The sequence below is a fragment of the Antechinus flavipes genome, chromosome 1 (genome assembly GCF_016432865.1).
Source record: "Antechinus flavipes isolate AdamAnt ecotype Samford, QLD, Australia chromosome 1, AdamAnt_v2, whole genome shotgun sequence".
NCBI lineage: Eukaryota > Metazoa > Chordata > Mammalia > Dasyuromorphia > Dasyuridae > Antechinus > Antechinus flavipes.
In genome coordinates this window covers 714,325,051-714,352,440 of record NC_067398.1, presented here as the reverse complement: position 1 = coordinate 714,352,440, position 27,390 = coordinate 714,325,051, and the positions used below count along the sequence as shown (strand labels likewise).

At 50.8% G+C, this 27,390-nt stretch overlaps 1 protein-coding gene across 3 annotated transcripts; it reads left to right on the top strand.

The window, feature by feature from the left end:
• Positions 1-605: 605 nt before the first annotated feature.
• On the top strand, positions 606-27,390 carry THOC5 (THO complex subunit 5). Of its 3 annotated transcripts, XM_051973073.1 has the most exons (22): positions 606-773; positions 4,483-4,509; positions 5,096-5,200; positions 6,714-6,857; positions 10,146-10,259; positions 10,372-10,469; positions 16,363-16,509; positions 17,192-17,306; positions 19,789-19,921; positions 20,461-20,496; positions 21,052-21,129; positions 21,309-21,349; positions 21,475-21,574; positions 21,900-22,008; positions 22,443-22,544; positions 23,419-23,515; positions 23,922-24,036; positions 24,576-24,679; positions 24,829-24,916; positions 25,165-25,280; positions 25,599-25,789; positions 27,147-27,390. In XM_051973073.1, the coding sequence occupies exons 2-22, from the start codon at positions 4,489-4,491 to the stop codon at positions 27,208-27,210; spliced, it is 2,118 nt and encodes a 705-aa protein (XP_051829033.1). In that variant the 5' UTR covers positions 606-773; positions 4,483-4,488; the 3' UTR covers positions 27,211-27,390. The 3 variants fall into 3 exon arrangements, with proteins under 3 accessions (XP_051829033.1, XP_051829034.1, XP_051829035.1); XM_051973074.1 differs by lacking the exon at positions 4,483-4,509; XM_051973075.1 differs by lacking the exon at positions 20,461-20,496.

Genomic DNA, 27,390 nt, shown 5'->3' with positions numbered 1-27,390 from the left:
AGCATCCCAGACGGGTCTCTGAGAGTTATAGGTGAGAAGCCCGAAGACTCGGGGGTCGCTCCGCGGAAACCCCCTCCGCCACCGCCGCGCTGTCCGATAAACAGCAACAGACGAAGACTGCCTTGCCGGAAATCAGGGATTCTCAGGGATGGAAGTGAGACAAAATACCTTCCACCTCTCAGAATCCCTATTTTCTTTCAAGGCGCGGCTCCGGCTCCGAGGCCCGCTCCGGCGGCGGTTGGTCAATAAAGGCGGAATGTTGGAATCGTCGCCTGAGCCTCTTCTTTTTATGTGTGTTTCACTGAGGTTACTGAGTGCCTTGCTCCTATTCACACGTTATGGCAGAGCCGGGATTTGAACCCGGGACTTTGCTGTCCGAGAAGCCTAAGGTCTTTCCGCTAAGCCACGCTGCCCCCGAGCAGACAAAGGACTTTGGGCACAAGGGTCGGAATAACAGGCGCTCAGACGCCTGAACTGAGCGCTTGGAGTCGCTAGGGGGTAGCAGAGAGTCCCGGCGCGCGCCGCTCCTCCCGCCTGGGCCTCTGGTATACGAGGGGGCGTGGCTTGGGCTCTCTAGCCACCGGAAACGGAAAACTCGCCGGCTCTCGTTTGGTGTGTGGTGGCGGCGGCGGCAGAGGCGGGCTTGCTTCTTCCGCTGTGTTCGCCTCCGGGCTTGTGGACATCGAGGTCCTGTTTTTATTTGCCCCACGGACGACCACGCGAGCTCCAGCGGCCTCTCCGAGCGCCAGCCCGAGCCCCGGGCCGGCTCTCAGGTACGTGCCCCTCCCCCACGCGGCCGAGCCCCTCCTCAGGGCTGGGCCCCTATGACCCTCAATAGAGCTCATTCCTCCTAGGCCCCTGTTCTCCGCCAAGTCTCTCCCCAGGGCTCCATTCTCCCAAGGGGGCCCCTTCCCGCTCCCGCCCTCGCCCTCGGTTCCTCCCGGCGACCCCCAGCTTTCCAACTGAATCCTGCTCTCCTGCTAGGTCGCCATCCTATCACTGACCCCTTCCCCCACCGGCTCCCTTGTCCGCTCCTCTACCCCCCGCTGTCTCACAGTTGAGCCTCTACTGCACCCCTAAACTTCCAGCCGAGCCCCTTCCCTTGGGCCTTCCCCCATCTGCCTCCAACTGAACGCTTCTCTCCCTGAAGCTTTCCCCGCCCTTTCCTACTAGACCCCCCTCAATCCCCTTCAATGCCCCTTGCCTGCAGCCTTCACCGCTCCAGACGCCTTTAAGCTCTTTGCCCCCAGCCCTTCGGATTGAGCCCTTGTTACCCCCCTCCCACCACTTTTTTCCCCCTCTCCCCCTTCATCAGTTTGAGGGATGGAGCTCCTTCCCCAAACTTCGCCTCCCTCCCCCATCCTCCATCTGTCGGACTGAGCCCTTCCTCGGGGGTTCTCCTCTTGCCTCCCCCCTGGTATTGAAAGTCCTTCCCTCCCAGGCCCCCAACCCTAGCTGGCTTACAGTACTGTCGTATCCAACAAACTGGACTGACCCGCAGGACCTTGTTCCTTCAACCACACATTTATGTGTCCCCCCTGGGCCCCTCCCATGTCCCTGACTGCCCAGGTGGTCCTGGTGCTTGAAATGAATGAATGAAAACCCTTATTAAGCCCTGGCTCTGAGCCCGCCATGGGAATGCTTTCCATCCTCACCTCTGCTCCTGCTTGGAGCTCCAGGCTCCCTTCAGGGTGTAGCTGGGATCCTTCTGAGAGGGGCTGGTTTCCATGTGTTGCTGTCTCCTGCTGAGCCTTGCACTGGGCATTTCCCCATAGGGCCAATTATCCAGGAAAGTCCTTGTTCCTCCATTACACCCAGGGACTGCTTTGCATTTCCTTTATACCCATTTCTCATGATCTAGTTAACTGTAGGTAGGGGACATTCCCTCAGCCTCAGTTTCTCCCTGTAAAAATGATTTGGGGGTGGGGGAGGAAGGGACTAAGTGATCTATAAGATCCCATTTAGTTTTAAAACTAGTCTGTGTCCTCTTGCTTTCAAACAAACTGTGTTTTCTAGACTCGAGAACAGAAACCATCTCGACTTTTGTCTTTGTCTTCTCTGAATCTGGCACAATGACTCTTGGAGACCAAGTCGTCTTTTTTGGTGACCACTTAATAGTCTTTTTTTTTTTTTTAATTTTCCAAATCCATGTAAAGATAGTTTTCAACATTCATCTTTGCAAAGCCTTATGTTCCAAATTTTTCTCCCTCTCCTTTTCCCCTACTCCCTCCCATAGACAGCATGTAATCCAATGTAAGTTAAGCATCTGCAATTCTTCCAAACATAATTCCATATTTGTCGTGCTGCATAAGAAAATCGGATCAAAACGGAAAAAACACGAGAAAGAAAAAATAAGCAGATAAAAACAATAACAAAAAAAGGTGAAGATAATTGTGTTTTTATCCACATTCAGTCTCCATAGTTTTTTCTCTGGATGTGGATGGCTCTTTCTATTATAACTCTATTAGAATTGCCTTGAATCACTTTATTGTTGAAAAGAGCCAAGTCCATCACAGTCTATCATGACATAATTTTGTTGCTATATGTAATGTTCTCTTAGTTCTACTCACTTCACTCAGCATCAGTTCATGTAAGTGTTCCCAAGGCTCTCTGAAATCATACTGCTCATCATTTCTTATAGAACAATAATATTCCATTACATTCATAGACCATAACTTATTCAGCCATTCTTCAATGGATGGACCATTGTACTACATACATTTTTGTACCTGTGGGTTCTTTTCCCTTTTTTTATGATCTCAGCATTTATTTTTGTAAGACTTTTGTGCTCCAAATTTTTCTTCCTCCCTCCCTTACCTCCCCCAAATAGCAAATAATCTGACATAGGTTAAATATGTGCAGTTCTTTTAAACATATTTCCATATTTGTCATGTGCAAGAAAAATCAGACCAAAAGGGAAAGAACCATGAGAAACAACAAAAAGTGAAAATGCTTTGATCCATATCCACTCTCCATAGTTCTCTCACTGTATGCTGAAGCATTTTCTATCCCAGTTCTTCCCCATTCCACCCCCACCTCCAATTAAAATCGCCTTGAATCTTTGGTGACCTTTTTAGAGCCCAGCTTCTTAAACTGATTCACAATCCCATGTGGAATCTTGGAACTGAATGTGAGGGCTATGAAATTAGGATTTATTATCAGTAAATGTTCAATTTGTATGCCTTGATATACCTGTATATCTAGGGTGATGTAAAAATTTCTCTGGCAAAAAGGGGTTGTGAGTGGAAAAAGTTAAGGAACCCTGGGTAGAGTGTCTAAATAGTATTTGCCACATGGGTTTAGCTCTAGAGCAGGAGTGGACTTTGAAGCCTATTTAGTATATAACCCTGCCATTTTACAGACCTGAGTCCTAGATAGGAGGCAGCCCAAGACTGACCAGACCAGGAGCATTTGTTTGGTGGGGAGGCTCCCTGCTAAGGGAGACAAAACAAGAGGCGGCTTTACTTTCAGTGCTCTTGGAGAGACACACTATGTAGGCAAGCATAGACATGATCACCGGAGCTGATGGAGAGAGTACAGTTAAAAGGGAATGCTTTTCTTATGAGATGGAACATCTCGGGGGAAGCCAGGCATTTTGGATCATGGACATGAGAAGGTGAATCCTTGGGGGGGGTGGGGGTTACAACTTATGCAGAGGCATGAGAATGGCCAAACAAGCCCAGATTTGAGGAGTAGCTTTTTAGCTGATGTGACTAGAATGTAGTGCTCCAGAGAGGGGCTAATATGAAATACCATTGGAAAAGTGGGCTGCTGCTAGGTTGTGAAAGTCTTTGAATGCCAAGCTAAGGCTTATTTTGTCCTAGACTGTAGGACCCTGAAGCTTCTTGAGCAGAGACTTGTGCTTTAAAAAGATTATTTTGATACCTATATGAAAATGGATTGGATTAAAATCCTGGAGGCCAGATAGAAAGCTATTTGAAATAATCCAGGTGAAAAGTAAAAGGGTCTGAATTAATAGTAATAATAGCTGACATTCAAAGGGCTCTTTACATACGTGGACTCATTTGAGAATGGAGAATGATAAGAGGAGAGGAGTTAAAATCAGATTGGCAGCTTATTAAATTTGGGGAGTAAGGACAAAAGGGAAGACTGGAGGGTGGCCAGATGTAGAGAATGCTTTAAATTCTGCCCACTTTCCATATATTGTCTCTCTTGATCCTTGCAGCAGTCCTGGAAGGAAGGTACAGATGAGGAAATAGATTAAGTTGGATGCTAGTACAAGTCTTCCCGATTCCAGGTCCAGGACTCTTGTCACTCACTGCATCCCATAGAAATGGCAGAGCCTGGGCTGACCTTAGCCCTCCACCTGCAAATGCAGTGCTCTTCCCACTGTGTCACACTGGCCCTTTGTATAGCTCTAGCTTAGTAGGGTTTGAGGATTTGAGGGCCTCTTCCCCAGAGGGGATGCATTTCTGGTCTCCCAGGCTCACTAGTTTTCCTTTTCCTCCTTATCCACACCAGAATTGCATGGAAGCACAAGAGAAAGAGGTATGTTATGACTTTCACTAGAGCAGATTTTTGGGGGTCGTGGACCTCTTTGGGAGCCCTTCTTAAGAGAATAATTTTAAATGTAAAAAGAGCAGTATGGTAGTGGGACCCATCATCCCTGCTACAAAAGAAACCAGTTATATTTAAATGCAGTGATCCAAACAAGTTCCCATACCCTAAGTTAAGAATTCCTGCTCCTAAATGTAATCACCCATTTCCCAGGTGTACTTTGGGATGTTAAGTGGCATAAAGGGGGACCCAAGACTTTTTACCTGCTGGGATCTTGCCTAGTTGGGGAATTTGTATGGCCTGTCTTTAAAGTTTTCCCCATTGATACAAAGAAACCCAAAGCTCAACTACTTAGTAGCTATGTAGTCTGGGCAAGTCACTTTTGTAATCTGGGGTCAGAATAGCTGTCTGTAAAGTGAGAGCCTTGTCTCCTAAAATCCTTACAGCTCTTTCACTTTCTAGTACTCTCTAATCTGGGTTTCAGTGTTCTCATCTGTAAAATGATGGGGTTGGGTTGGATGATAGCTCTAAGGTTCCTTCTCTATCTAACATCATATGATTCTCTGATTCCATGAAGAAGTCAGCCATGTCCACAGAATCGAACAAAAAGCGGAAACCCAAAGTGATCCGAAGTGATGGAGCCCCATCTGAAGGGAAACGGAATCGGAGTGAGCTGGACTTGGTAAGAGCTGGAACCTGATCTCCCCCTCCCCCCCCAGGCAGGTGTGCCCTCCCCCAAAGTGTTCTTGGTCTGCCTATATTTCAGGTTCATCATCTTTGGATTGGGAAACCTGCAAGGATGGAATAGCCTTGGGTTCATTCCTTGAGATAGCCCTACTGCCTTTTAAAAGTGGCAATACTGGCTAAAGGAAGTATGCCAAGCCGAGCTTTCGTCTTCCTTCTTGGAAAGAAGAAGACTTACTTTCTGACTTGTCCTTTGTCTTAACAGTGGCATTCTTCCTCAAGACATGCAGCCAAACCAGCACCGTGGGTCTAGAAGGTCATTTAAAAATGCCCTGGCCTAAAATTCTTGTCATTGGCACACTTCCCCTCCCCCAGGCCTGTTGTCTTATGTATCTCTATCCCATTCGTTTTACCCACACTGACCCTGGATGAATACTCCACCTGTTGTTAGAGCAAAACGATAAAGCAGACTTATTCAACAGAAGGAATACATCTTGACAATGGAGATAGGACAGTTCTGTCCTAGTGGTGTCATTCCTTGCAGCTCTAAGCAAATGGTCTTTTCTCTGGGACCACTGAATATTTCAGTTAGTTGAGAGTACAGAGCTTTTCGTTCATGTTGTTGCCATTTTTGTGGTGTTCTTTTAGTATTTCATTTGGGATCTGTTCACAATGAAATCTGCCTTGGAATTTCTCATATTGTCGTTATTGTACGGTGATTTTTAAGAGCACATGTCCTAGTTTTTTCAGCCCTTCCCCAGCCTTTGGGTATCCACTTTGTTTCTGGTTCTTTGGTTTCACGGTAAGTGCTTTGATAGGATTTGGTCCCATAGATTCTCAGATCTTTAGCAGAAAGGGCCTTCAGAGACCATTTAGTCTAATACTCTCACTTTGCAGATGAGGAAATTGAGGCCCAGGGAGGTAAGGGACTTGTCCAGAGTCACATGTAGGCTCATAGACCTAAAAAGTTACCCAGCTCCCTCATTTTACAGAACACAAAATGGGCCTGGGGAGGCATAGTGATTTGCTTATAGCCCCAGAAGTAGTTATATGATGAGGTGGAACTTGAACCCAGGACCTGTTGCATCCACGCTACGTTGCCTCCTCATGTACTGGATGCTCTATGTATCTTGTTATCAGATCTGTAGAACAAATCTGAAAAATCACACCACCACCCCCCAGCACACCATAAAGTACAGCACCCCAGCCTACTGGCCTGAGATAAATTGGAAAGAGATTCCTTTCTCAGTGCAAAAAATGGGAAAAAGCTAATAGAAAAGACAGGAAACAAGTTCCCCCCTGCAGTGTTAGTTCTGGTTTTCTCACATCCCAGTTGGATATTTGTCTGCTTTTCTGACGACCCCAAGAACTGGAAGGCTGACTGTACGTCGTGTGTCGCTGCATGTAAGACGCTGATGAGAACGTGCTTCTCTCTCCCTTTTTGTGTAACTAAAACGGCTGTTGGAAGGAATGCCTAAAACATTGAAGGGCTCCTCTTTCTTCCCCTGCAGGACATGAAGTACTATAGTGAGGAGGCCGAGGTGGACATTCGAGACCCCAACAAGGACTATGACCTCTACAGGTTCACCTGCCATGAACTCCAGCGACTCATGGCTGAAATCCAAGAGCTCAAGAGCAGAGGCAGCAGGGATAGTGTAAGAAACCAGAGCTGGTTCTGCCACCCCTGTGCTCTCCAGGTTCCAAAGGGCCTCCCGAGCTCTCCCGTAATAATCTAGATCCCTCCCATGATAATCTTTGTACTGACTGAGCTGATACATGTGTGGATGTAGCATAACTCCTCACAACATCCCTTGGTGCACAGGTCAGGAACCGCTGGGCTGAGCTATTCTGTCTTTGTACTTCATATTCTTGGGGATCTTTCTTCTACTCTTAATCTTTCTGATTTTAGGCAGAGATTAGAAACTGAGGTTTTACATACCTGTGAATTTTCTTATAGTATGGAATCTTTTTCTTTTGTCAGTATCCAATTAATATTTACTCTGATTGAGGAAAGGAAAAAGGATTTCGGCACCTGAGTAAATATTTAAAGGGTAAAAGCTCCTCTTTTATGTGAAGTGCCGGGCTGGCAGTAGAGCACGAAGACAAAACCCAGTCTCTGCCCTAGTGGTACTCCTCTGCCTGGGGGGGTATGCTGTATATACAGATGAGTAAATATCAAGTAAGGACCAGGTAATTTCCAGGGGAGGGAAGGGGATATAAGGAGCTGGAAGCTGTAGGAAAGGCTTCATGGAGGAGGCTGTACTTGAGCCAGGCTGTGAGGGAAGCCAAGGATTCTGAAAAATGTGATCCAAGAATGGCGGTGGTTTGCACAAAGGTCTGGAGCCAGATGACAGTTTATGGATGGGAGTTAGCTGGGACCCAGTGTGGAACAGTGAGAAATCGATCCAGAAAGCTAAGCTGAGACCAGAAGCTGTCCAGAGGCATCAGGGGAACCATGGGGTAGAGGAGTGGGATATGTCACATTGACAGCTGTGCTGGGTGCAAAGAGGTCCAACAAGCTGACAAGGTGGTGGCTGGGGGAGGAGGGAAAAGTCCGAGAAATGGGGGTGGATAGAGGAGATGAGGGAGAGGCATTTCAAGGGCAAGAATCTCAGGATGGTGGTGCCTTTTAGGACTTTTCTCCCTATTGCTTCAGCAGTGATGGGGACATTGATAGTAAGTCTGTTTGGACATATAGTGTAGGAAAGAGAGGTTTGTGGGGTGTCCAGTAGAAAACATTTTGATATATAGATAGCCAGCAATAGCTGGACAGAGGCAGTAGGAGACCCAGGTCAGAGAGTTGAGGAATGAATACAATTAGGGCATGTGGTAGAGATGGTGGCTTGACAGAAGGGACCAAGGAGGATCATAGAGTGCTGTCACAATGCTAGGAGAAGAGGGGGTATTTCGGAGGAGAGGGTAGCCCAAGTTAAATCCAGCAGAGAGTTCCAGGGATTCTCCCAGGGAATTGATACTGAGGGCAAGATGAAGCCTAACTCAAGATGAAGGACAGTGGAGGTTTCTTGGGGTAGTATAGACTTGAGCAGGGCATTGGAAAGAATCATTAGACATAAGAAAGTGATGCCAGTGGGAGAGTGGTGGAGGAGGAAATCGAGATTGTAGTAGAGAACTGAGCTTTGTGGAGAAGGGCTGTCCCGGCATGGGACATAAGGCAGGGAGGAGAGAGAAGCAGGGGTTTGAGATGTATCTTAAGAAAGGAGGAAATTCAGGCAAAATCTCTCTCTTTTCAATAAAAGGAGATGCCCTCTGTTGAGAGGGGGGTGTTGGGTATTCAAAAAAAAAAAAAAAAAGGTTGGGACCGCTACAAAAGGGAGTGGGATAGAGCCCTTTGGGAAGCCCAGTTGTACCTGGATGCAGTTTAAGCAGCAACTTGAGAGAGGATAGGTCATGGGGTGCTCCATGGCTGAGGGCTAGAACGGGAAGGTGAGGAAAGAGGTCCCAATGTTAAATGTTGGTAGGTCAAGGGTGAAGGTTAGCATGCAGTGGAGAGCAGGAAAGTGAGGTCAGAGTGGAGATGATGGCCCAGGAGAACTGGAGAGGCTGGACCAACTATAGGTTACTTGAAAGACAAAGAAGAGCTTTAGAAGGAGTGAGAAGACCGAGACTACAGAGGGCAGTATCAAGATTCACCATGCTGGGGGTCTCATGGTGAATATGATTGGGACATGTCCTGGCCATCCCTGTGACTGGCTAAGGTTGAAAAAAGCCGCAGGTCACAGGAGTTAAGCGGTTGAACTAGGAGACCAGGGTCTTTGAGGGACGAGTGGCTCATCGGTGTATTACTGACATCTCAAGTAAGACAAGTATTGGGTCTGGTGAGAGACACTCTCTCCTAATATTTTAGGAAGCTTTGTGATCCCTGGAGGCTGGTAGAATCAAACAACCACAGCCTGGCCAGGATGATTCAGGTAGATGGACAAGGTGACAGCAGGGGGCAGGTGGGGAGCTTTCATTGTGACTGACCTTGAATCCCAGGGATTAGGGGAGCAGAGAGGGCACATTGTTCCCCACAGGTCCCAGTTGGATGGAGCCTTTGCTGATGGAGGCAGTTGTTGATGGGTGGGGACCAGAGATTATCCAGTCCAATTCCTTCATCTTTTACAAACAAGAAGGATAAGATGAAGTAATTTACACGGCACCTGGGTATTGAGTATCAGCTCTGGCCTTGAAACTCCTGTGTACCATAACACTTCTGGGTCTGCAAGACTTGAACTGAGCCGAACACACAGCACCAACTAATTAGTTCTTAAATTACATCCCCAAATGACCAAGGATGAAGCTCCCTCAGCAGATACGATGCTAATTCCAGGCCCTGGTCAGGCAACCGGACCCATGTCTGAAATCCTTTAGGTTTTGGTGATTTTACTTGCCAGATCACACACAGAGCCCCTTGGTCACTTAGCAATACGGGCCATTGACCTCCATTGTTGAAATTTAATCAGTATCTGAGGAACTCCTTGGACTCCGGAGTCCTGGCAGCTGAAGGTGTACCTGAGGATGGAGCAGTGGCACAGGACAATGGCACGGCTACCTGTTTGCTGATATTCGTACACTTGGGACTCACCACGATTGAGTCTGAGCTCCAGAGATGGAGTTGCACTATTTTAATTTAAATGTGCAGTGTTATTAGCGAAACACAAGCAACTTAAAAACTTGTGTAGTCACCTAATTATTTATTTACCATCTGTTGTTTAAAAAAAATTGATGTCCAAGCCCAGGATCCAACAAGTACACGAGAACTGTTGTGGATTTGAAATCTTTCCTTATTGTTTTTGGTTGGCCGTGATTTTTTTTCCAAGTTGTGTCTGTTCTTCCTTGGAATGGATCACATGTCTGTGATTGATTCTGCAAGATGGTGAAAAGTGTGAGAAGGGCCGGGCCAGAGGTGACGGCTGCCTTTTCCTGCATGGGTTTGTCCCCAGGCGTCCGAAATAGAAGAAAGGAGGATCCAGAGCTGTGTTCACTTTATGACCCTGAAGAAACTGAACCGACTGGCTCACATCAGACTGAAGAAGGGGCGAGATCAGACTCATGAGGTAGGTCTGGGTGGATGGATGGAGAGAGTAGGGAATTTTGAAGTACCACTTGTTACCCCATCCCCATCTCCCTTGTCTCTTCTCCGATGATTGTCTCACCTCCTCCTTACAGGCTAAGCAGAAAGTGGATGCCTATCACCTCCAGCTCCAGAACCTGCTGTATGAGGTGATGCACCTGCAGAAAGAGATCACCAAGTGCCTCGAATTTAAGTGAGTACGGGAGCAGGCGGCACATTGGACAGTGGCCTGGGAAAGACCCAGATGGAAGCCTCATAGTTTGGGGAAAAAAGGCCTTAGAGGCCAAGTCATTCATTAAGTCGTGTCAGCTGATGACTTGGAGCTGGGAACACATAACAATAAAAAACTCCAAACCCAAACTGGGATTTTTTTTCCTAGCAGGGTCCCCGATGATACAAACTAGATTTTCAAAATGCATAGCAATAACTCCCTTTGAAGTCACACTATCCCTTTCTGCTACTCCATGTTGATTTTTTGCTCCCAGAATTCCACAGTTCATGTGGTAACGAGTTATACTTTTGAGAATTGACCTGGTTTTTACATACACAGTTGTCGCACTGCCGCCCTTATGTGTGTGTGCTACACAATTGTCCCATATGTGCTTTTCTAGACTGGACATACTTAGACACTTTCCACGTTTTTCATAAGACATAGTCTCTGAACTTTCTTATTAATACAACCTAAAGTGGGTATGCCTGAAGGATGCTGTTCTAGTAATTAAATTTGTGATCAGCCCAGACTCTGTGCTATTACTAAGTCAAACTGCCTCCATTCTAGATTTCTACAATTTAAAAAATTTAAAGGAAGGAATATCCTTTTATCTCTGCTAGATTTCATCTGGCTGGAACTCAATGTTCCAGCCTTCCGAGATGATTTTTGTCATTTATTGAATTAGCTATAAGTGCTTCTAGCTTTTTGTCATCTGAAGATTAAATGTTCTTTCTGGGCCCTTTCTTACAGAATCAGAATTTCAGAGTAGAAAGGAATCTTTAACTTTAATCCATTACCAGAAATAAAACAATATTCTTGATTCAAATGAAGCAGGAAGGAATTGGGGAGAGAAGGAAATAAGGCAATCCATGCTTCTTTTTAGGTAGCTCTTATTTAAAAACAATTTTTTAAATTTTTATTCTGAACTTAGCAAACACAAAATAAAATGGACATTGATATATACATAGGACAGAATATGAAAATATGACACCCCGCCCTCCTCCCCATACATAATAAGAGCAGCTGATAGCTTTCAAAACTGTCCTGCACATCTGGGCTTTCTCTTTTTTTCCTCTCCACTTAAAAACATATGCCTCTAGGGCCCTCTTTTCTTTCTTTTTGAGTATCTCTCTTAAGGGAAAAAAAAAATCTTTCTCCCAAGCATGAATCGTCCTCTTTGCCCTTTCTGCCTGCTGCTCCTGATTTGGGCTTTTGGACCGAGCAGACCAAAGTTGTCATCTTTTGACAGCTCTCCAGCTATGTAGCTGTCCTGTCCTGAAACTTCTGTAGGCCAAATGACCATTATTAGTTCCTTCAGTCTGTCCTCCTGTGGCCTGGAATCAAGGCCCTTCAGGATCCTCATTTCTCCTTTTGGGAAGCTCTCCAATGGATCACTGTCTCTTCTAAAATGGGGACTTCTAGAATTGAACATACTCATCCTGATAAGGTCTGACCTGACTGGAGTACAGCAGAACCCTTATCTCTGACACTTTAGCTCTTTAATTCATTCTGTGATTGGATTAGGTTTCTTGACTGTCAGATTATGTTGTAGGGTCAGAAGGGGAAAGAAAGCATTTACGGAGCATGTGCTCTGTGCTAGTCAGTGCTAAGCATCTTTTCCAAATATTTGCCTATAAAGGTAGAAGCCATTATCTTTGCTATACTATTGAGGAAACTGAGGTAGCAAAGCAAGTGAGCATCTGAGGAGTCTTTGAATTCGGGCCTTCTTGACTCCATTTGGTTTGCTGTTAAATAAAGTCCTCTTCTCTCCCCCCAGATAATTTTTAGACAGATTTCTATTTTCCAGCAGCACCTCATCTTGTTCTTTGAAGTTGATTTTTTTTAATCCATATGTAAGAATTTACTTTTTTTTAATCTTTGTTACATTTTGTCTCATTTGATTCAGTCCTGTCACAACTGATGAGTTCTCAATTGGATCCTGCCATGCTCGTTATAACTCCATGGCTTGAGTCCTCTCCTGCTTTAAGTATCCTTCTTTTTGTTTTTCTCCACATCATTGATAAAAACATTGTAATGAATGAGAGGCTTCTGGAAGCCTCTGCCCACCTTGATACCAGGCCCATCCATTTACTCCTTAGTACAGCTGTTCAGCCACTTCTGAATCCATCTATGTCTCTTGTCTTTTCCACAGAAATAGCACAAGAGATTGTGTCAAAGGCTTGACTACAATCTACGTAAACTCTGTTCTTCTCATTTTCTTTATCTGCCTACTTAGTGACCCTATCATGAAGGAAATAAGGTTCAGCTGGCAGGAGCTGTGGTTGTTGTTGATCCTTGTGAGCTCCACTTTCTGCCCTCAGCTCTCCTCAATTGTTGCTTTAATATTTTCTAGGGATTTGCCAGGGATCAAAGCCCGGCTCCCTATTGTTTTTGCAAACCCATTCTTTTTCTTTTCCTGGAGAATTGGGTCAGCTCTCGTCTCTCACTGGTCCTTTGTACCTGTTCTGCTTTGAGATGTCAGATTATTATCACCAGAAGTGGGTCAGCAATCCCCTTTGTCAGGGTGTTTCTGTCTCTGATGCTGTTCATAGCTTCATTGGGATATGGCATGAATGACAGGAACTTTTCAGGCCAGAACTTTCTAGAACTGCCTGTTCATGTTATAAAAGAGACAGCCACAGCCTGGACACATGAAGTCACCTCAGACCTCTCCAAACTGAGCCCCTTGCCTTCTGCCTCACAGCTCTGGGCCACGTGGCTCACACTTACTGTGGGTAGCAGGGGGGCAGTTCTCTTATTGTCTTAACTTGTCTTGAGTTTTCCCCCTCTTCTCTTGGGCAAAGAAAAGAGAAGTGAGTTGAAAATTAGAGCAGTCATTTTTCTGTTTTCCTCAGTTATCACCCCAATCACCTCATTCTGTGGTCCTGGCCCTTCTTTAATCCTTTTTCCCACAGCAAAGCAAAAAATAAGTTTTTTTCCTAAGCATGCTTACCTTTTATTGTTTGCTTTGGCTTGTTCTCAGCATTAATATTATAGATAGTTTTTTGACTACATGTCATTTTTGGTTACTTGTCCTTTGCTTCCATTTTCTTTACCTGATTTTTAAAATCAAGGTGATTGGTGAGTTGGTCTTTCAAACAAACTTTTTTTTTAAACCTCATCAGAATTATTTCTTTGTTTTTAGAATACCCAACTAGATGGTTTTCCGTCCCTCTGGGTTGCTTTTTCCTGTAAGTTAAGGCCACAAACATTTATTAATTACCTACTATATGCCAGGCACTGGGCCACCCTGGAAAAATTTAGGACATGGGATCCTACTTATCCTTCCTTTGAACACTTTGATAATTTCTGTCCTATAGCATAGAGTACATGTCAAACTCTTCCAGGCTTTCTCCTCTATTACAAACTGGAAAAGTTATAGGTCATTCTTCCTTTTTCCTTCCCAACTGTAATTGTCATTTCTACTAAAGTAATAAGTTCCCCTTATTGATGTCAATCAGATGTGGAATAGAATTGCCCCTTGGTTAGTCCTTCTGTCTTTGAAAAGGTGACATGACTAAGTGCTCTGCTTTTGTCCCAGAGGGCACTTAACACTGATAGATCTATCACAAGTGCTCTGCCATTGTTCTCTCATTCCTTTGCCCCATGAATGACATATGGGTTGATGGGTGATCTCTGTGGCCCTCTAAACAGTTTCCTAGATCAGCTGGCTCTGACATCATCTTTTTAATAATTTGTTTTTTCTTAATTGCACAAAGACAATTTTTTGCATTCATTTTTCCAAATTTTTTCCTTTACCTCATCCTAATTTGACAGTAACCGATTTGATATAGATTATATATGTGAAATCATGCAAAACTTAATTCCATATTAGTCACGTTGTGAAAGAAGATACAGACATCCCCACCTCCCACCCATCCCTCCAAAAAGGAAATGAAGAATTAGATGCTTTTTTTCCAGGATAAGTTCTATGGATCGTATTTCTGGGATTAGCTAAGTCATTCACACTTACGCATTGTACAGTGTTACTGTTAGTGTCTACAATGTTCTGGTTCTGCTTGCTTCATTTTGTATCAGAACATGTAAGTTTTTCCAGGTTTTTCTGAGAGCATTCTGCTTGTCATTTCTCATATCATCACACTATTTCATCACAAGCATATGCCACAACTTGTTCAGCCATTCACCACTTGGTGAACATCTCAATTTTCAATTCTTTGACACCACTAAAAGAGCAGTTATAAATATTTTTGTACATATAGATACTTTTATGGCATATGGAGGTTATGGAATATTTTTGTTCTATAAAAAACGATGAGCAAGCAAAAGATTTACATGAACTTATGCTGAGCGAAACAAGCAGAACGAGGAGTACGTTGTACACAATAACATTAAGAATGTGCGATGGTCAACTGTGAAAGAGTTGGTTCTTCTCAGTGGTTCAGTGATCCAAAGAAATCCCAATTGACTTTGGATCTAGATGCCATCTGCATCCAGGAAAAGAACTAAGGAGACTGCATGTAAATCAACACATGCTGTGGTCACTTCTTTTTTGTGTTTTTTTTTTTTTTGTTTGTTTGTTTGCTGTAGTTTCTTCCTTTTGCTTTGATCTTTCTCTCCCAACATGATTCATAAAGCAATGTGAATTAAAAATAAATAAGTTTTTTAAAAAGAACCACCAAAAAACATATACTTTTTCCTTTTTCTTTGTTCTCTCTGGGATATAGACTTCACGGTGGTATTGTTAGGTCAAAGGGTCCAGTTTTATGGCTCTTTGAACTTAGTTCCAAATTTCTCTCCAGAATGGTCGGACCAGTTCATTTCTCTGCATCTGTATCTGTATGTGCATCTGCACAGTTGGACCAGGCTCTCTAAGGTCATCATTTCTTTTGGGATCACTGACTTCTATGAGCTGCTGGGCATCAACATGTCTATTTAGAGTGCATGGTAACTATTCTCTCTCTGGCAGGATTTGTGTGTTTGATTTTCTTCCTTCTCCTATTTTAGTTTTGAATTAAGAGTTACGAGACTTCAGGTAAATATCTGATAGTCTCTTGTACGTTCTTCCATCCCTGTTATGGTCATGAAATGGGAAACTCAGTCTCAGATACCATCTTAGTTCCCTGTTCACTTCCCAAATGATTTTTCTCCTAGACTCTGCCTTTTTTCAGGGGGCAGCAAGAAAAACATCATTCTTGCCTCTTATGGGCTTCAGTTTCCTGCCTGACATGTAATCTTTGGCAGAGCACTTTTGAGATTACTCCCAGCAGTATAATTTGTGAATATGTAAATCATCAGAAACAGGTAGTCATCAGTTGGCAGGTCTGTCTTATCTTGAAGTCATTCCCTCCAGAAATAACCATCTTTATGTGTCTTTCTCTGACTTGTACTGAATTCTCCTTTTTTCCCAAAAGCATTTTTCCTCCTTTCTTTTTGTCTTTTTAAAATTGTGAAGTTTTGTTGATAGGTTTTTGTTTGCATATTCCATTTGTTTCTGGATAAACCATCTTTCTCCTCTTCCAATGAGCCCTCAGTTATAACAAAGAAACACAGTTAATCAAAAGTAACTTACATAAAATTACCACAAAGTGGCAAAGAGAAGCAGCCAATGTATTCATAGACTCCTCTCTTCTTCCTTGAAAAGGTGGTTTGTTTCCTGATCTCTTTTCTGAGCTATCCCTTTTCCTGGTAGAATTTTTAAGCCATCAATACAAAGGGCAGATGACCTAAGTCCAAGGGCAGAAACCTGGGGAACTTCCTGCAGGCAGATCTCTCACCTAAGTGAATCAGAGGGAAACAGTCACCTGTCAGCCAGGAAAGCTGCAGCCGGGCCTTAGGACTGAAGCTTGTGACTCTGGTGGGTCCAGGATTTGGTTTTCCCAGAAGCTAAAGTTTGAATCTTTGCTTCAATTTAAAGGTCAAAGCATGAAGAAATAGAGCTGGTAAGTATGGAAGAGTTTTACCGGGAGGCTCCTCCCGAGATCAGCAAATCTGAGATCACCATGGGGGACCCTCACCAGCAGACCCTTGCTCGCCTTGACTGGGAGCTGGAGCAGCGGAAAAGGTAAACTTGATTTTGTCGTGGGCAGCGACGTGCCCTGTCGCCAAGGGGTGGGCTGCTTTATGTTACTCTCTCAGAGGTACAAAGCTAATTTAACTTAAGGCCATGCACTGTCGTCAGAGACCCGCCGCCTAGTCTCGGGCTTCCCTGCTTATGCCTCTGTTTTGGGGGGTCCCTTTGTGAGAAGGTGTGCCTTCCAGGGCAGAGGGAGCTGGTGTCTTGGCCTTTAGTCACGCTGCCTTGTGGAGTGAGGGCCGCCCATCAGAGTCGGGCCTTCTGCTTTACTGGAGGAGGCCCCAGGTGCTTCAGACTGCTGGACCAGGACAGGGCGGTCTCAGGATTGAATCTCCCCTCCAGTACTTACTCATTGTGTGGCTTCTTTCTGGACACACGGGTGTGCTTGGGAGGAGGCACCTTGTCCCTTTGGGCCTTCATTTTCTCCATGGCACCAATGTAAAATGTTGAGGATCCAGTGAGATCATGGGGGGAAGCCGTTCTGCACACCTAACAGTGCCACAGAAGTCAGCTGCCCTGTCGTCCTGCCTCCTGGCACAGAATGAAATTGTAGCTGGGGACCCATGCCCGGTAACAGTGGGCACGATGACCAGGCCGGTCAGGGGAACTGTCCCTGAACACAGTCTTTCTTCTAGATTAAGTGTGAAGTTGTCGTAACTTCCTCCTTTAGGTTGGCAGAAAAGTACAAAGAATGTCTTGCCAACAAAGAGAAGATCCTGAAGGAGATTGAAGTCAAGAAGGAATACCTGAGCAGCCTTCAGCCTCGGCTTAATAGCATCATGCAGGTGAGTTCTCCCAGATCTGCCCTTGGGCCCGGGCAAGCTGCGCCTGGGCTTCTTCCCCAGGAGGACTTTGGGGCCAGGCCTGTAGCCTTCGCGTTGCTTTGGCTCATCTGCCCGATGATTCTGGGAGCTTCCCCTCTGAAGCACCATGAGCACCTTGTGCAGTGAGGTGGCCTGCAAGGGTTTGGAAGCATTCGCTGACGCCATCAAACAAGGGAATGTGAGCATCGTATGCACACATTAGGGTCATGATTAGGAGTGAGATTGGGAGTGATTCTGCCACTTTTTCATACTGTCAATTTATGTATTTATGTGGGGGGAACAGTCAGTGAGTGTCTACTGTGTGCTGGGGATACAGAGGGAGGCAAAAGACAGTCCTGATCCTCGAGGAGTTCTGGCCATCCAGGGGACGTCAGTTAGACAGACAGAGACAAGCAAGCTGCAGGCAGGAAAATAGGGCTTGGAAAAGGCTTCCTTTAAAGTGTAGGATTTTAGTGGCCGCAGAAACAGGAGCCTTGTTGGGAAGGACCATTGGTTAAAGCCGATGGTAGCGGCCCCTCTGCTGGTTCTGAGACTGTCTGGCGAGCTTTTGAACCTTCAAAGACAACTTGCAGGGCTGAGTGCTCGTTGTGAGGCTGGGGCCGAGCAGGAACAAGATGGAGTGAGTGGCGTTAATCATGGGGGAGGAGTGTGGGTGAAGGACTTTGCATCCAATGGAGTCAAGGGCCGCCATGGCCCCCCTGCTGCCTGGGCATGATCCTTGTCAAGGATGGTTGAGTGTAAGAACTAGTCCCTGCCAGTGATGGCTGCTCAATGCTCCGGGCACAGGATGCAAGCTGCAGGCCAAATCTTCGGGAGCAAGAGATGGTTATGGGCCTCCAGAAGCTGTTGGTGACAGTGAGGTGGCCCCCGAGAGATCATTGGTGAGGTGGGTGCCTGGGCACCAGTCGGTAACTGAGAGATTATGCTGGCACAGCCATGGACCAGGCCTGACGCCTTCTTCCACAGCCTCTGGAGGGGCTCACGTAGCCCACACATGGGGCCCCTGGTCCGGTTACAAAGGCCGTGACTAGAGGTAGAGGCGTTCTCGGGGCCCAAGCCACAAAACAGGGAACCCTTGTAGTCCAGGGTAGCCTGGGAGCTACGGCCGACACAGCCCGAGGCAGAGAAGCATGGATGGGTGATAGAACTTCCCGGGGTGGCAGAGGCTGCGGTAGGGGCCGGTCATTGGAGGGGTTTGGACTGTGCTCAGGGGAAGGTCCAGCATCATAGTGTCAGCTCCCAGCTGCGGGCAGCGAGGGGCGTGCCTGATAGTCCCAGAGGGATGCTCCTGCTTAGACCCTCCCCTCCCCTGTGCCCCAGTTACGGGATTCTGGAAACCCAGAGTGTGGGACCTTAGGATCAAAGTAGCAGCTGGTCTCCCTGACCCGCACCTCACTAAGGCCCAGCCGGGCCGTCCCTTTCAGGATCCCAGGGGGAGGCTGCCCAATGGGGCCCAGTGGAGCAACTTTTGTGAAGTTACAAAGGCAAATTCAGCCCCAACTTGTATTCGGTGCTTGTGGTGTTCTCCGCACTGTATTCGTGCTGGGGGTGTGAAGGACGGCAAATCCACAGTCCCCGGCCTATCCTTGGGGAATGAGGGGGTCTCCCACAAACCACTCTGCCCATGTGATATTTACGGGGGAAATGCCAGGTCAGCTTAGGGGGCAGGTGCCAGTGGGGAGGGGGAGGAGCCTGCAGAAGGGGAGATGGATTCATGATTTTGGGAGCCCGAGGCAGGTGAGCTGCCTTGGGTCTGTGCTGGAGGCCTTTGAGCAGAGACTGGGCCAGTCTGAGAAAGGAAAGGATTCCTGCTTGGAGATTCTGTGAGTCTGACTGTTCAAGACGGGACCACCGTGACCCAGATGGACACGGGTGCTGGGGCCGTGGGGAGGGGACACAGGATTTGGTCAGCACCTCCCTGGCACACGATCCTATCCAGCCCCTGCCTGAGGGCTGCTGGTCCATCTAGTTTTCTGGTCTCCATGAGGAGAAAGCTGTCGGGGCAGCTCCCTGCCTGCCCTTTGGGAGAGCTCCCTGTTGGGAGATTGTTGTCTGACATTGAGCCAAAGCACGTCCCTAGGCTGGCTGCCTGAGGCCTTCTGTGCCCCTTTGACCTTGCCAGGCCCTTCCGGTCTGGGCTGTGTGGCAGGGGGAGGGGGGCTCAGCTGGGTCTGCCAGGCCCCCCTTTCCCACAAGGGCATCCTATTCTGGTTTGACATTTTGTCATTCGGAGGCAGCGGGCACGGATAAGATTACAGAGGATGCAGCTGCAGTGGCGGGAGGGCGGGGTTCTCATGGCCCCATCAAATCCACCCAATCATGTTTCTCCTTCTGTCTGGACCAGGCCTTGCTTAGCTGAGCCTCCCTCCTGAGGGACAGGTTGGTTGGGAGGGGCCCGCGGTCTTTGGGGACGCCCCGGTCACGTCTTGTCTCTCTCGGCCAGGCCTCGCTCCCCGTGCAGGAGTACCTCTTTATGCCGTTCGACCAGGCCCACAAGCAGTATGAGACCGCCCGGCACCTCCCCCCGCCCCTTTACGTGCTCTTTGTGCAGGCCAGTGCTTACGGCCAGGCCTGTGGTGAGTATCTGGAAGTGGCCGGGCTCGGTCGGGGACCCCGCGGCCTTGCCGAATTCCTCAGCTCCCTGCAGAAAGGGCGGCCTCTGGGGGCCCTCGGGGGCGCTCCCCTCAGGGTGGGGTGGTGTTAGCCCTTCCCTCCCAGTGCAGAGGCTCCTTGGCTGTCCCAGGGCTGAGCCAGGCTGGAGAAAACTGATGAAACAGCAGCATTTGAGACGCTCCTGCCTTTGAGGCTGGCAAGGTTAGCGCGGGCAGGCGGGACTGCGTCCCTGGGCTCCCGAGGAGCGCCCTCGCTTCTCCTCGCTGCCCTGGACAGCGCCGGCTTTCTTGGCACCTAGGCGTGTCCTGGGAATGCCCCCGAGGCTGCTGGGAGGTCTGGCCAGTGCCTGCCCTTGCCCTGCCCGCTGTGCCCCACACCCCACAGAGGGCACCTCTCTCCCCTCTGACCGGGGGCACCAGCGCATTACTGCTCTTTTCTTGAGTCTTCTCTCCTTTCTGTCCCTTTTTTTCCTTCCTCTCCTCTGTCCTGTTTGCTACACTAGCTTACATGAAACCTTCCTCCCAGCCCCCTAGGCAGGGTGAGTATTTTTCTTTTCTTGTGTTTTTCAAAACAAGCCTGCCCTCCCCCCACCCCCCAATCCATTTTCCTGCAAGAACCCCCAGGAGTGGACTTGCCCAGTGGGGAGCCAAGGACATTTGTCCACTACCTGCAAGGTTACTGCTGTTAAGCAGTCGTGGGCCGGCCCTGCCTTGTGGCTGGCACCCAGGACGGTTTCTTGGTCCGCTGAGACTGCGCTAGAGGCCACGAGATGGGGGAGCCAGAGTTCTGGGCCGGGGCGCGCTGCCTCGCATTTGCCAGCCTGACCTCACACCCTAGGGGAGGATGGCATAGGGTCTAGAAGCAGGGGGAGGAGGGAGGGGCTGGCCAGCCTCATGCTGCTGCTGGGGAGAGGCATCCACCTGCCGCCATCAGGAGCCGCTCTCGTGGGGGGGGGAGGCCGAAAACCCAGACTGGCAGCCCTGCCCACCCGCCCCTAGCAGCCATCTTTCTGCCACCATTAGTCCTTCGGTTCCGCGGGCCTCCGGGAGCGCTTGGGCCATCTGCAGTGTTGTTTTTTTCAAACTGTCTTCAGATAAGAAGCTGTCGGTGGCCATAGAGGGCAGCGTGGAGGAAGCCAAGGCTCTGTACAAGCCGCCCGAGGATTCTCAAGGTACAGCGGGTTTTGTCCTTCCCATCCCCCCAGTCTGAAATCCTCTCCCCACCCCCGTCCTGGGGAGTCCATGTAGCTGGAGCCCGGACGTCTGCGCTCGCAGAGGGGGCAGGGGCCGCATCGGCCCTTAAGGAGCCATCGAGGCAGCCCCGGCTTCTCCCTTGTCTCTTTGGATGCAGATGATGAGAGCGACTCGGACGCCGAGGAGGAGCAGAGCACAGTAAGAGCCGGCCTCCGGGGCTGGGCCTGGGGACACCCCCACCCCCACCCCCCCAGAGAAGGGGGGAGTGAGGGAAAGCTGAGGCAGTGGCAGTGAAAAGGGGATTTCCGCCCTCTTGTCCCCAGAAACGTCGACGCCCCACTCTGGGTGTTCAGCTGGACGACAAGCGGAAGGAGATGCTCAAGAGACACCCGCTGTCAGTCATGCTCGACCTCAAGTGCAAAGGTGAGACCGGCAGGAGGTCCCCGGACGAGGACGCGTGCAGGGCAGCGGCCTGAGGTCACACGCAGCTGGGAAGAGGCGCGGCCTCGGTTCACCTCCTGGTCTCCCGACGCCGCTCCGTGCTGCCTCCGAGGTCTGGGGGTTGGCGGCGCGGGGAGCACAGAGCTGCTTCCAGCACCTCGGAAGGCGGGCACTTCGTCCTCCGCCCTGCCCGCCGGGGGGTTGTCGACGAGATCCCAGACCGGCCCGAGCACGCTCCCCGTGGGGCTCCCGCCTCGGCCTTGGGAGCCGCGGCTAAGGCCGCCCCTGTGACCCCCTCCTCTTGCAGATGACAGCGTGCTCCATCTGACTTTTTACTACCTCATGAACCTGAACATCATGACCGTGAAGGCCAGAGTGAGCACGGCCACGGAGATCGTCACCCCAGTCAGCGCGGGGTGAGTGCTCCCCGAACTCCAGCTGTTGGGAGGATGTCGCAGGGATAGGGGGAAAGTGTGGGCCCAGCCATTCGTGCCGAAGCCCAGACCGCACTGGACAGGAGGGAAGAGCCTCCTGAGCAGGGCCGGGGCCTTGCTGGCGTCAGCCTGTCTCATGGCTGAGCTCCAAGCACTGGGTCTGTCTCTGACCTCATGCCATCCGAACCAGCGCGGCCCCTGCCCGCTCCCCCCGTCCCCTGTTCTCTCCCCAGCAGGCAGGCAGGGCGCTCCTTTTCCCCAAAAGGAAGGGGAAGTGCTTCTGGGGCCCGGGGCCCCGGATTCCACCAAGGGTCTGCCTTCAGAAGCTCCCAGGCCAGGAGGCGAGATGCGCCCTGGGCACAGGCCCGGAGCCACTGCTGGCACACCCTCACCCTCCCCCTTTCCCCCCTTCCTAGTGACCTGCTGTCTCCTGACATGATCCTGAGTTGCCTGTACCCTGGGGATCACGGCAAGAAGACCCCCAACCCAGCCAACCAGTACCAGTTTGATAAAGTCGGGTGAGTCAGCCCGGCCTGTCCCTCTACCCACCCTCTCTCTCGGGTCCACAGAGCCTGAGCCTCCAGGGGAAGGAAGCCAGACAAGGGACGAAGGCACCGGCCTGGCGGGAGGGGGGATCCCAGACACTCGGCAAGCTGCAGCCCGGCGTTTCACTTGGAGGGTCCTCAGCCTTTGGTCTGGGGGAGGGGGTTGTCTGTGGGAGGACAGAGCAGAGAGCAGGGGTCACCAGTCACCCAGGAACAGTGGAGACGGTAAAGAGCCAGACCCTTACAAGAGGGGGCTCTGAACAGTTGTAAACAAGCAGAGTCCCCCCCAACTCAGCCCTGGGACCAGAAGAGAATTGAGGGAGTGATTGGGCAGGGCAAGGGACTTATCCAGGGTCACACGGCTTGTGGCTTCTTGGAAGGATCTGAACCCAGGCCTTCCTGCCTCCACACTGCCGGCCGCCTCCGGGTTCAGGGCTGAGGTCGGAGCCCACATTTTGGAAGGGGCCCCAGGGGGCCGGCAGCGCGGGAGCCAGGACTCGGCTATGAGAACAGCAGCACCCGCGTGCACACATGTCCACAGGCACGGGAGCAGCCGAGTGGCCGGGGCTGGCACCAGGGCAGGGTCAGAGTGCTCACAAGGGACTCGACCCCTCGGGCCAGGGTGAAGGAAAGGCGCGGGGGCATCAGCCGGAGCCTCAAGGTTGGGGGGGGGGGAGATTCCTGCAGATCCTCCCACCTTTGACAGATGAAGGACCTGAAACCTCTGGAAGTGAAGTTGCTGGCCCAGGATCACGCAGTAGTTAGGGGTCGTGACAGCGGGGAGGGGAAGCGTGGCCCTGAGAGGAGGCCCCAACTTTGACAGAAATGACCTGTATCTTTACTGCAGCATCTTGACCCTGAGTGACTACGTGCTGGAACTGGGGCACCCCTATTTGTGGGTGCAGAAGCTTGGGGGCCTGCACTTCCCCAAGGAGCAGCCACAGGTAGGGATATGGGCCGGGCTTAGCCCCAGGGCCCCGTGTCCCCGCAGGCTGGCCCCCTTCGCAGCACGGCCGGGGACTCTGAGTGGAAAGGGGATCTGGGGCCCCTGCGCTTCCAGCTCTTCCACGGCGGCCTCAAGTGGGAGAATTGGATCTGTCCCTCAGAGGAAAAGCGGGCCTCTTGTGGCTGAATGTTCCATTCATTTGGGCATTCCTTGGCCTTTATGAAATGCCCGTGTGCCACGTCGCCCTCAAAGCTCTCCCCGGGCACCTCCTGCTGGGAGCTCCGAGGTCGAGCCTCAGGCAGGGCCTTGTCCTCCGGCCTGCTCTGGGCGTCGGATACTGGCGCTGCTGGAGGCCCCGGCCCCGGGTGAGGAACGGGCACTGACGTGGGCACGTCCCTCCTCAGCACACGGTGACCGCGGACAACTCGCTGAGCGCCAGCCACATGGAGACCACCATGAAGCTGCTGAGGACGCGGCTGCAGGCCCGCCTGGCTCTCACCAAGCAATACGCCTCCTTGGGTAGGTCTGACGGCAGACGGACTTTGGGCAGCTCCTCACTAGGGGGCACCAGAAGGGCTGAGCTGCAGACGGGCGCGGGGAGGGAGCCGGCGGCATCGGGAGGGAGGCTGCCCCCTGCTTGGGTCAGGGATGCGCTGATGCGTTCTCGGGGAAGCCCGGGGGCCGGTCGCTGTCGCAGAAACTTGGGGCTGAGCCCAGGCTCAGGGTGGGGTCCCGCCTCCCCTGGCTTCAGGCCTGCGGGAACCGCGTCTGCACGTCCCCCATGGGTCCGAGGCTCAGGAGTCTCAGGGGCCAAAGCCCCTCGCTGGTTCGGTCGTTGTGGACCTTAACCCGGGCACTGCCTCTGAGGGGCCCAGGGAGCCGCAGGGCGGGGTTTGCTGATTTTTCTACAGTGGAGCCACGTCAGGTGCCCTGAACATCAAACACAGAATGATGGCGGGACCGCCGAGCTCCTGCCCACGCGCCTGGAGCCTCCCTCCGGCTCAGCCCGGCCACCAGGTCCTCTTGTCACAGCCCTTCCCCTCTCTTTTTTCTTCAAGAGCACGGCATTGTGCCAGTCAGCAGTGAGTGCCAGAGCCTTTTCCCGGCAAAAATCGTGTCCCGCCTCGTGAAGTGGGTGGCGATCGCCTATGAGGATTATGTGGTATGTACTGGGATGGGGGCGGGGGCTCCTCCCTCAAGTGCAGCTTGGAGACACACATGGGCGCACGCACACGCTCACACACCCACACACACACTCACTCGCGCACCTGATGAGTGACCACCTTTCTCTCTTCCCCACTTCTGCCGCAGGACCTGCCTTACACCCGGGACATTGTGGAAGCGGGGCTGGCGGAGGATACACACCTGTATTACCTGGCACTCATTGAGAGAGGAACAGGTAGGGCCACCTGCGCATTGGTCCTTACAGCCCAGCCCTGGCGCCTGGCAGGTTCAGGCTCTCGAGGGCGCGCTGGGTGATTGCCCTTAGCTGGTGGCCGGAGCTCCTCTGGAGATTGGCCTCCCTGGGCAGACACAGGCTCCTGCTGCCCGCCCGGCATCACACAGCTAGGGGTTAGCCCAGCCACAGAGGGTGAGCACTGCCACTGGCCAGCGCATCGTCACCTGATTTGTTTTCTGTCCTTTCAGCCAAGCTTCAGGTGGCCGTGGTGCTGAACCCCGGCTACTCTTCCATCCCCCCCATTTTCCGACTTTGTCTGAACTGGAAAGGAGAGAAGACCAGCAGCAACGACGACAACATCCGGGTAAGGGACCTGCCTCCCTGGGGCCCTCCAGCTGTGCCCAGCTCACCCCTGGGAGTGCCACCTTTGCTGCACCCCCTCAGTGCCCAGCGTTTCAGAGAGGTCTCTCAGCCCCCTGACTGTGGGCAAGTCTGGGTGGGGGGAAGGCCCACCTGCGTCTCTCTCACTACTGGATGGGAAAAAAGGGAGGACTCTGGCCATGGTCCCCGTGTACCCAAATGCCCACGTTGGGGCAGGAATGAGGGGACGCTGGGTTTCCTGGGTCAAGGCTGGGCCCCAAGGTGGAGGCTCATCAGTGACAGGCATCTGTGTCTGCCACAGGCCATGGAGAGCGAGGTCAGTGTGTGTTACCGGGAGCTTTATGGGCCCAAGCCTGGTCACCAGCTCCTGACCAATCAGCTGCAGCGTCTGTGCGTCGTGCTGGATGTTTACCTGGAGACCGAGAGCCATGACACCAGCGTGGAAGGGCCTAAGGAGTTTCCCCAGGAGAAAATGTGTCTCCGACTGGTCAGGTGAGCTGACTGGCTTTGGGGGATGGGCCTGGTGGGAATAGCCAAGAGGCCACCCTGCAGAGAGGAGGCCAGAGACCAGAACAGGAGCAAGGACGTGCCTCTGCCCGGCATCCGAGGGCCTGCAGCCCCCTCTCCTCGTCCCCACCTCAGTCTCATAGGGAGCATCTCCCCTGGCCTGTGGCCTCTGCCCCTGGACAGCCAACCCTGGGCACGGAGCTCGAAGGGCACGTGGCCCTGCCGTTGTTCATCTTCGGGGGTGATGAACACCCCCCAGGGCACGGTCTTTTTTCCTAGAGTGGATTTCTAGTCCTTGGAGATGGATTGTCAATAGTTTCTCCATCTCTTTTCCGTGGAAACAAAAAAGCTTTAGAGCCTGTTTCCATCCACTCCTCGCTTCCTGGACACTGCTGCCCCTTCCTGAGTTCTCAGACAGAAAAGCCTCAGCCTCTTGTCTGACATCTTTGAAAAGGGCCCATTGCGGTCTGCTGAGTCCCATCCCCTCCCCCCCTCCCAGGCAGGTTTCCTTTGCTCCCCGTCGCTCTCCTCTGAGCCCTTCGTGCGCTGCTCTTCCTGCCGCACTCCCTTCCTGTCTCCACAACCCGAGCTCTTGCCCGGCACGTTTACTTTTCCCATTCTCCAAGGATTCCTAAATGGCCCCTTTTAGCGGGTCCTGTCACCCAGCTTGAGCATTTGTGACAAGGGAGATGCGAAGGGATTTTCTCATTAGTGAATTGGGGGCAGAGAGGGCCTGCAGCCCCCAGAGCCTCCTTGTTGTTGACAATCAGAATTGGAGCTGGGGCCCTGCGAGGGGCCGGCACAGAGCTGAGTCAGGAGACTTGGCTCTGGTCCAGATCCTGGTTCTGGTTCTGTCCCGACTGGTCCTGTGGCAGATCACCCAATTTCTCTTGCCTTTATTTTCCACAATTCTAAAGTGAGAAAATGGCACCGGCTGCCTCTAAGGATTTCTCTGGCCCTGACTTTCCATAATTCTGGGACAGTCAAAGGATGCAGAGAGTCTCCCTCCTCCTCCTTTCCCCTCACCTCCCATCCCATTCAGTAACAGTGAAGAGGCCTGGCAGGCTCACCGAGGCAGGCTTCTGTCTTCCTGGGAAGAGACCCGTTGGTCAGCTCTGTGCGCAGGGCCCTCGGCCTCCCTAATATCTTAACCTTGCACATTAAACGCCAGGGACCGTGCCCGCTTGCCGAGAGCCAGCCTTGGCTCCCCCCGCTCCATGCCCGGGGCCTGCTCTCTGTCCCCCACGGCACCGCCAGCAGAGCTCGCCGGAACAGGGGCGGGAGGGGTTGACGAAGTGCCGCTGGTAGAGCTCTCCAAGCAAGAACTTGCCTCTTTCTGCAGGGGTCCCAGCCGGATGAAGCCATTCAAGTACAACTATCCGCAGGGATTCTTCAGCCATCGTTGACCATCAGGCTGCCGTGCGTCTCTGTCCATCACCAGACAAGCTTCCAGCAGGGTTCCAGACAAACCAGCAGTGGGTGGGCATGAGGCTCCCGCACCATGGGTGTGGCTTGTGTGCTTCTCCAGGTCTTCTAAAGCCAATTTTGTATTTTTGATGTATTAAATATGTCTGTGGGTAAAGTGA

What these genes read in the sequence shown, in the direction of transcription:
- THOC5 (XM_051973073.1), top strand. Translation starts at nt 4,489, where the DNA reads ATGGAAGCACAAGAGAAAGAG. An exon ending in CCGAGGAGGAGCAGAGCACA is followed by an intron (nt 21,350 to 21,474) that starts GTAAGAGCCGGC and finishes TCTTGTCCCCAG; the next exon opens with AAACGTCGACGCCCCACTCT. An exon ending in TACCAGTTTGATAAAGTCGG is followed by an intron (nt 22,545 to 23,418) that starts GTGAGTCAGCCC and finishes TCTTTACTGCAG; the next exon opens with CATCTTGACCCTGAGTGACT.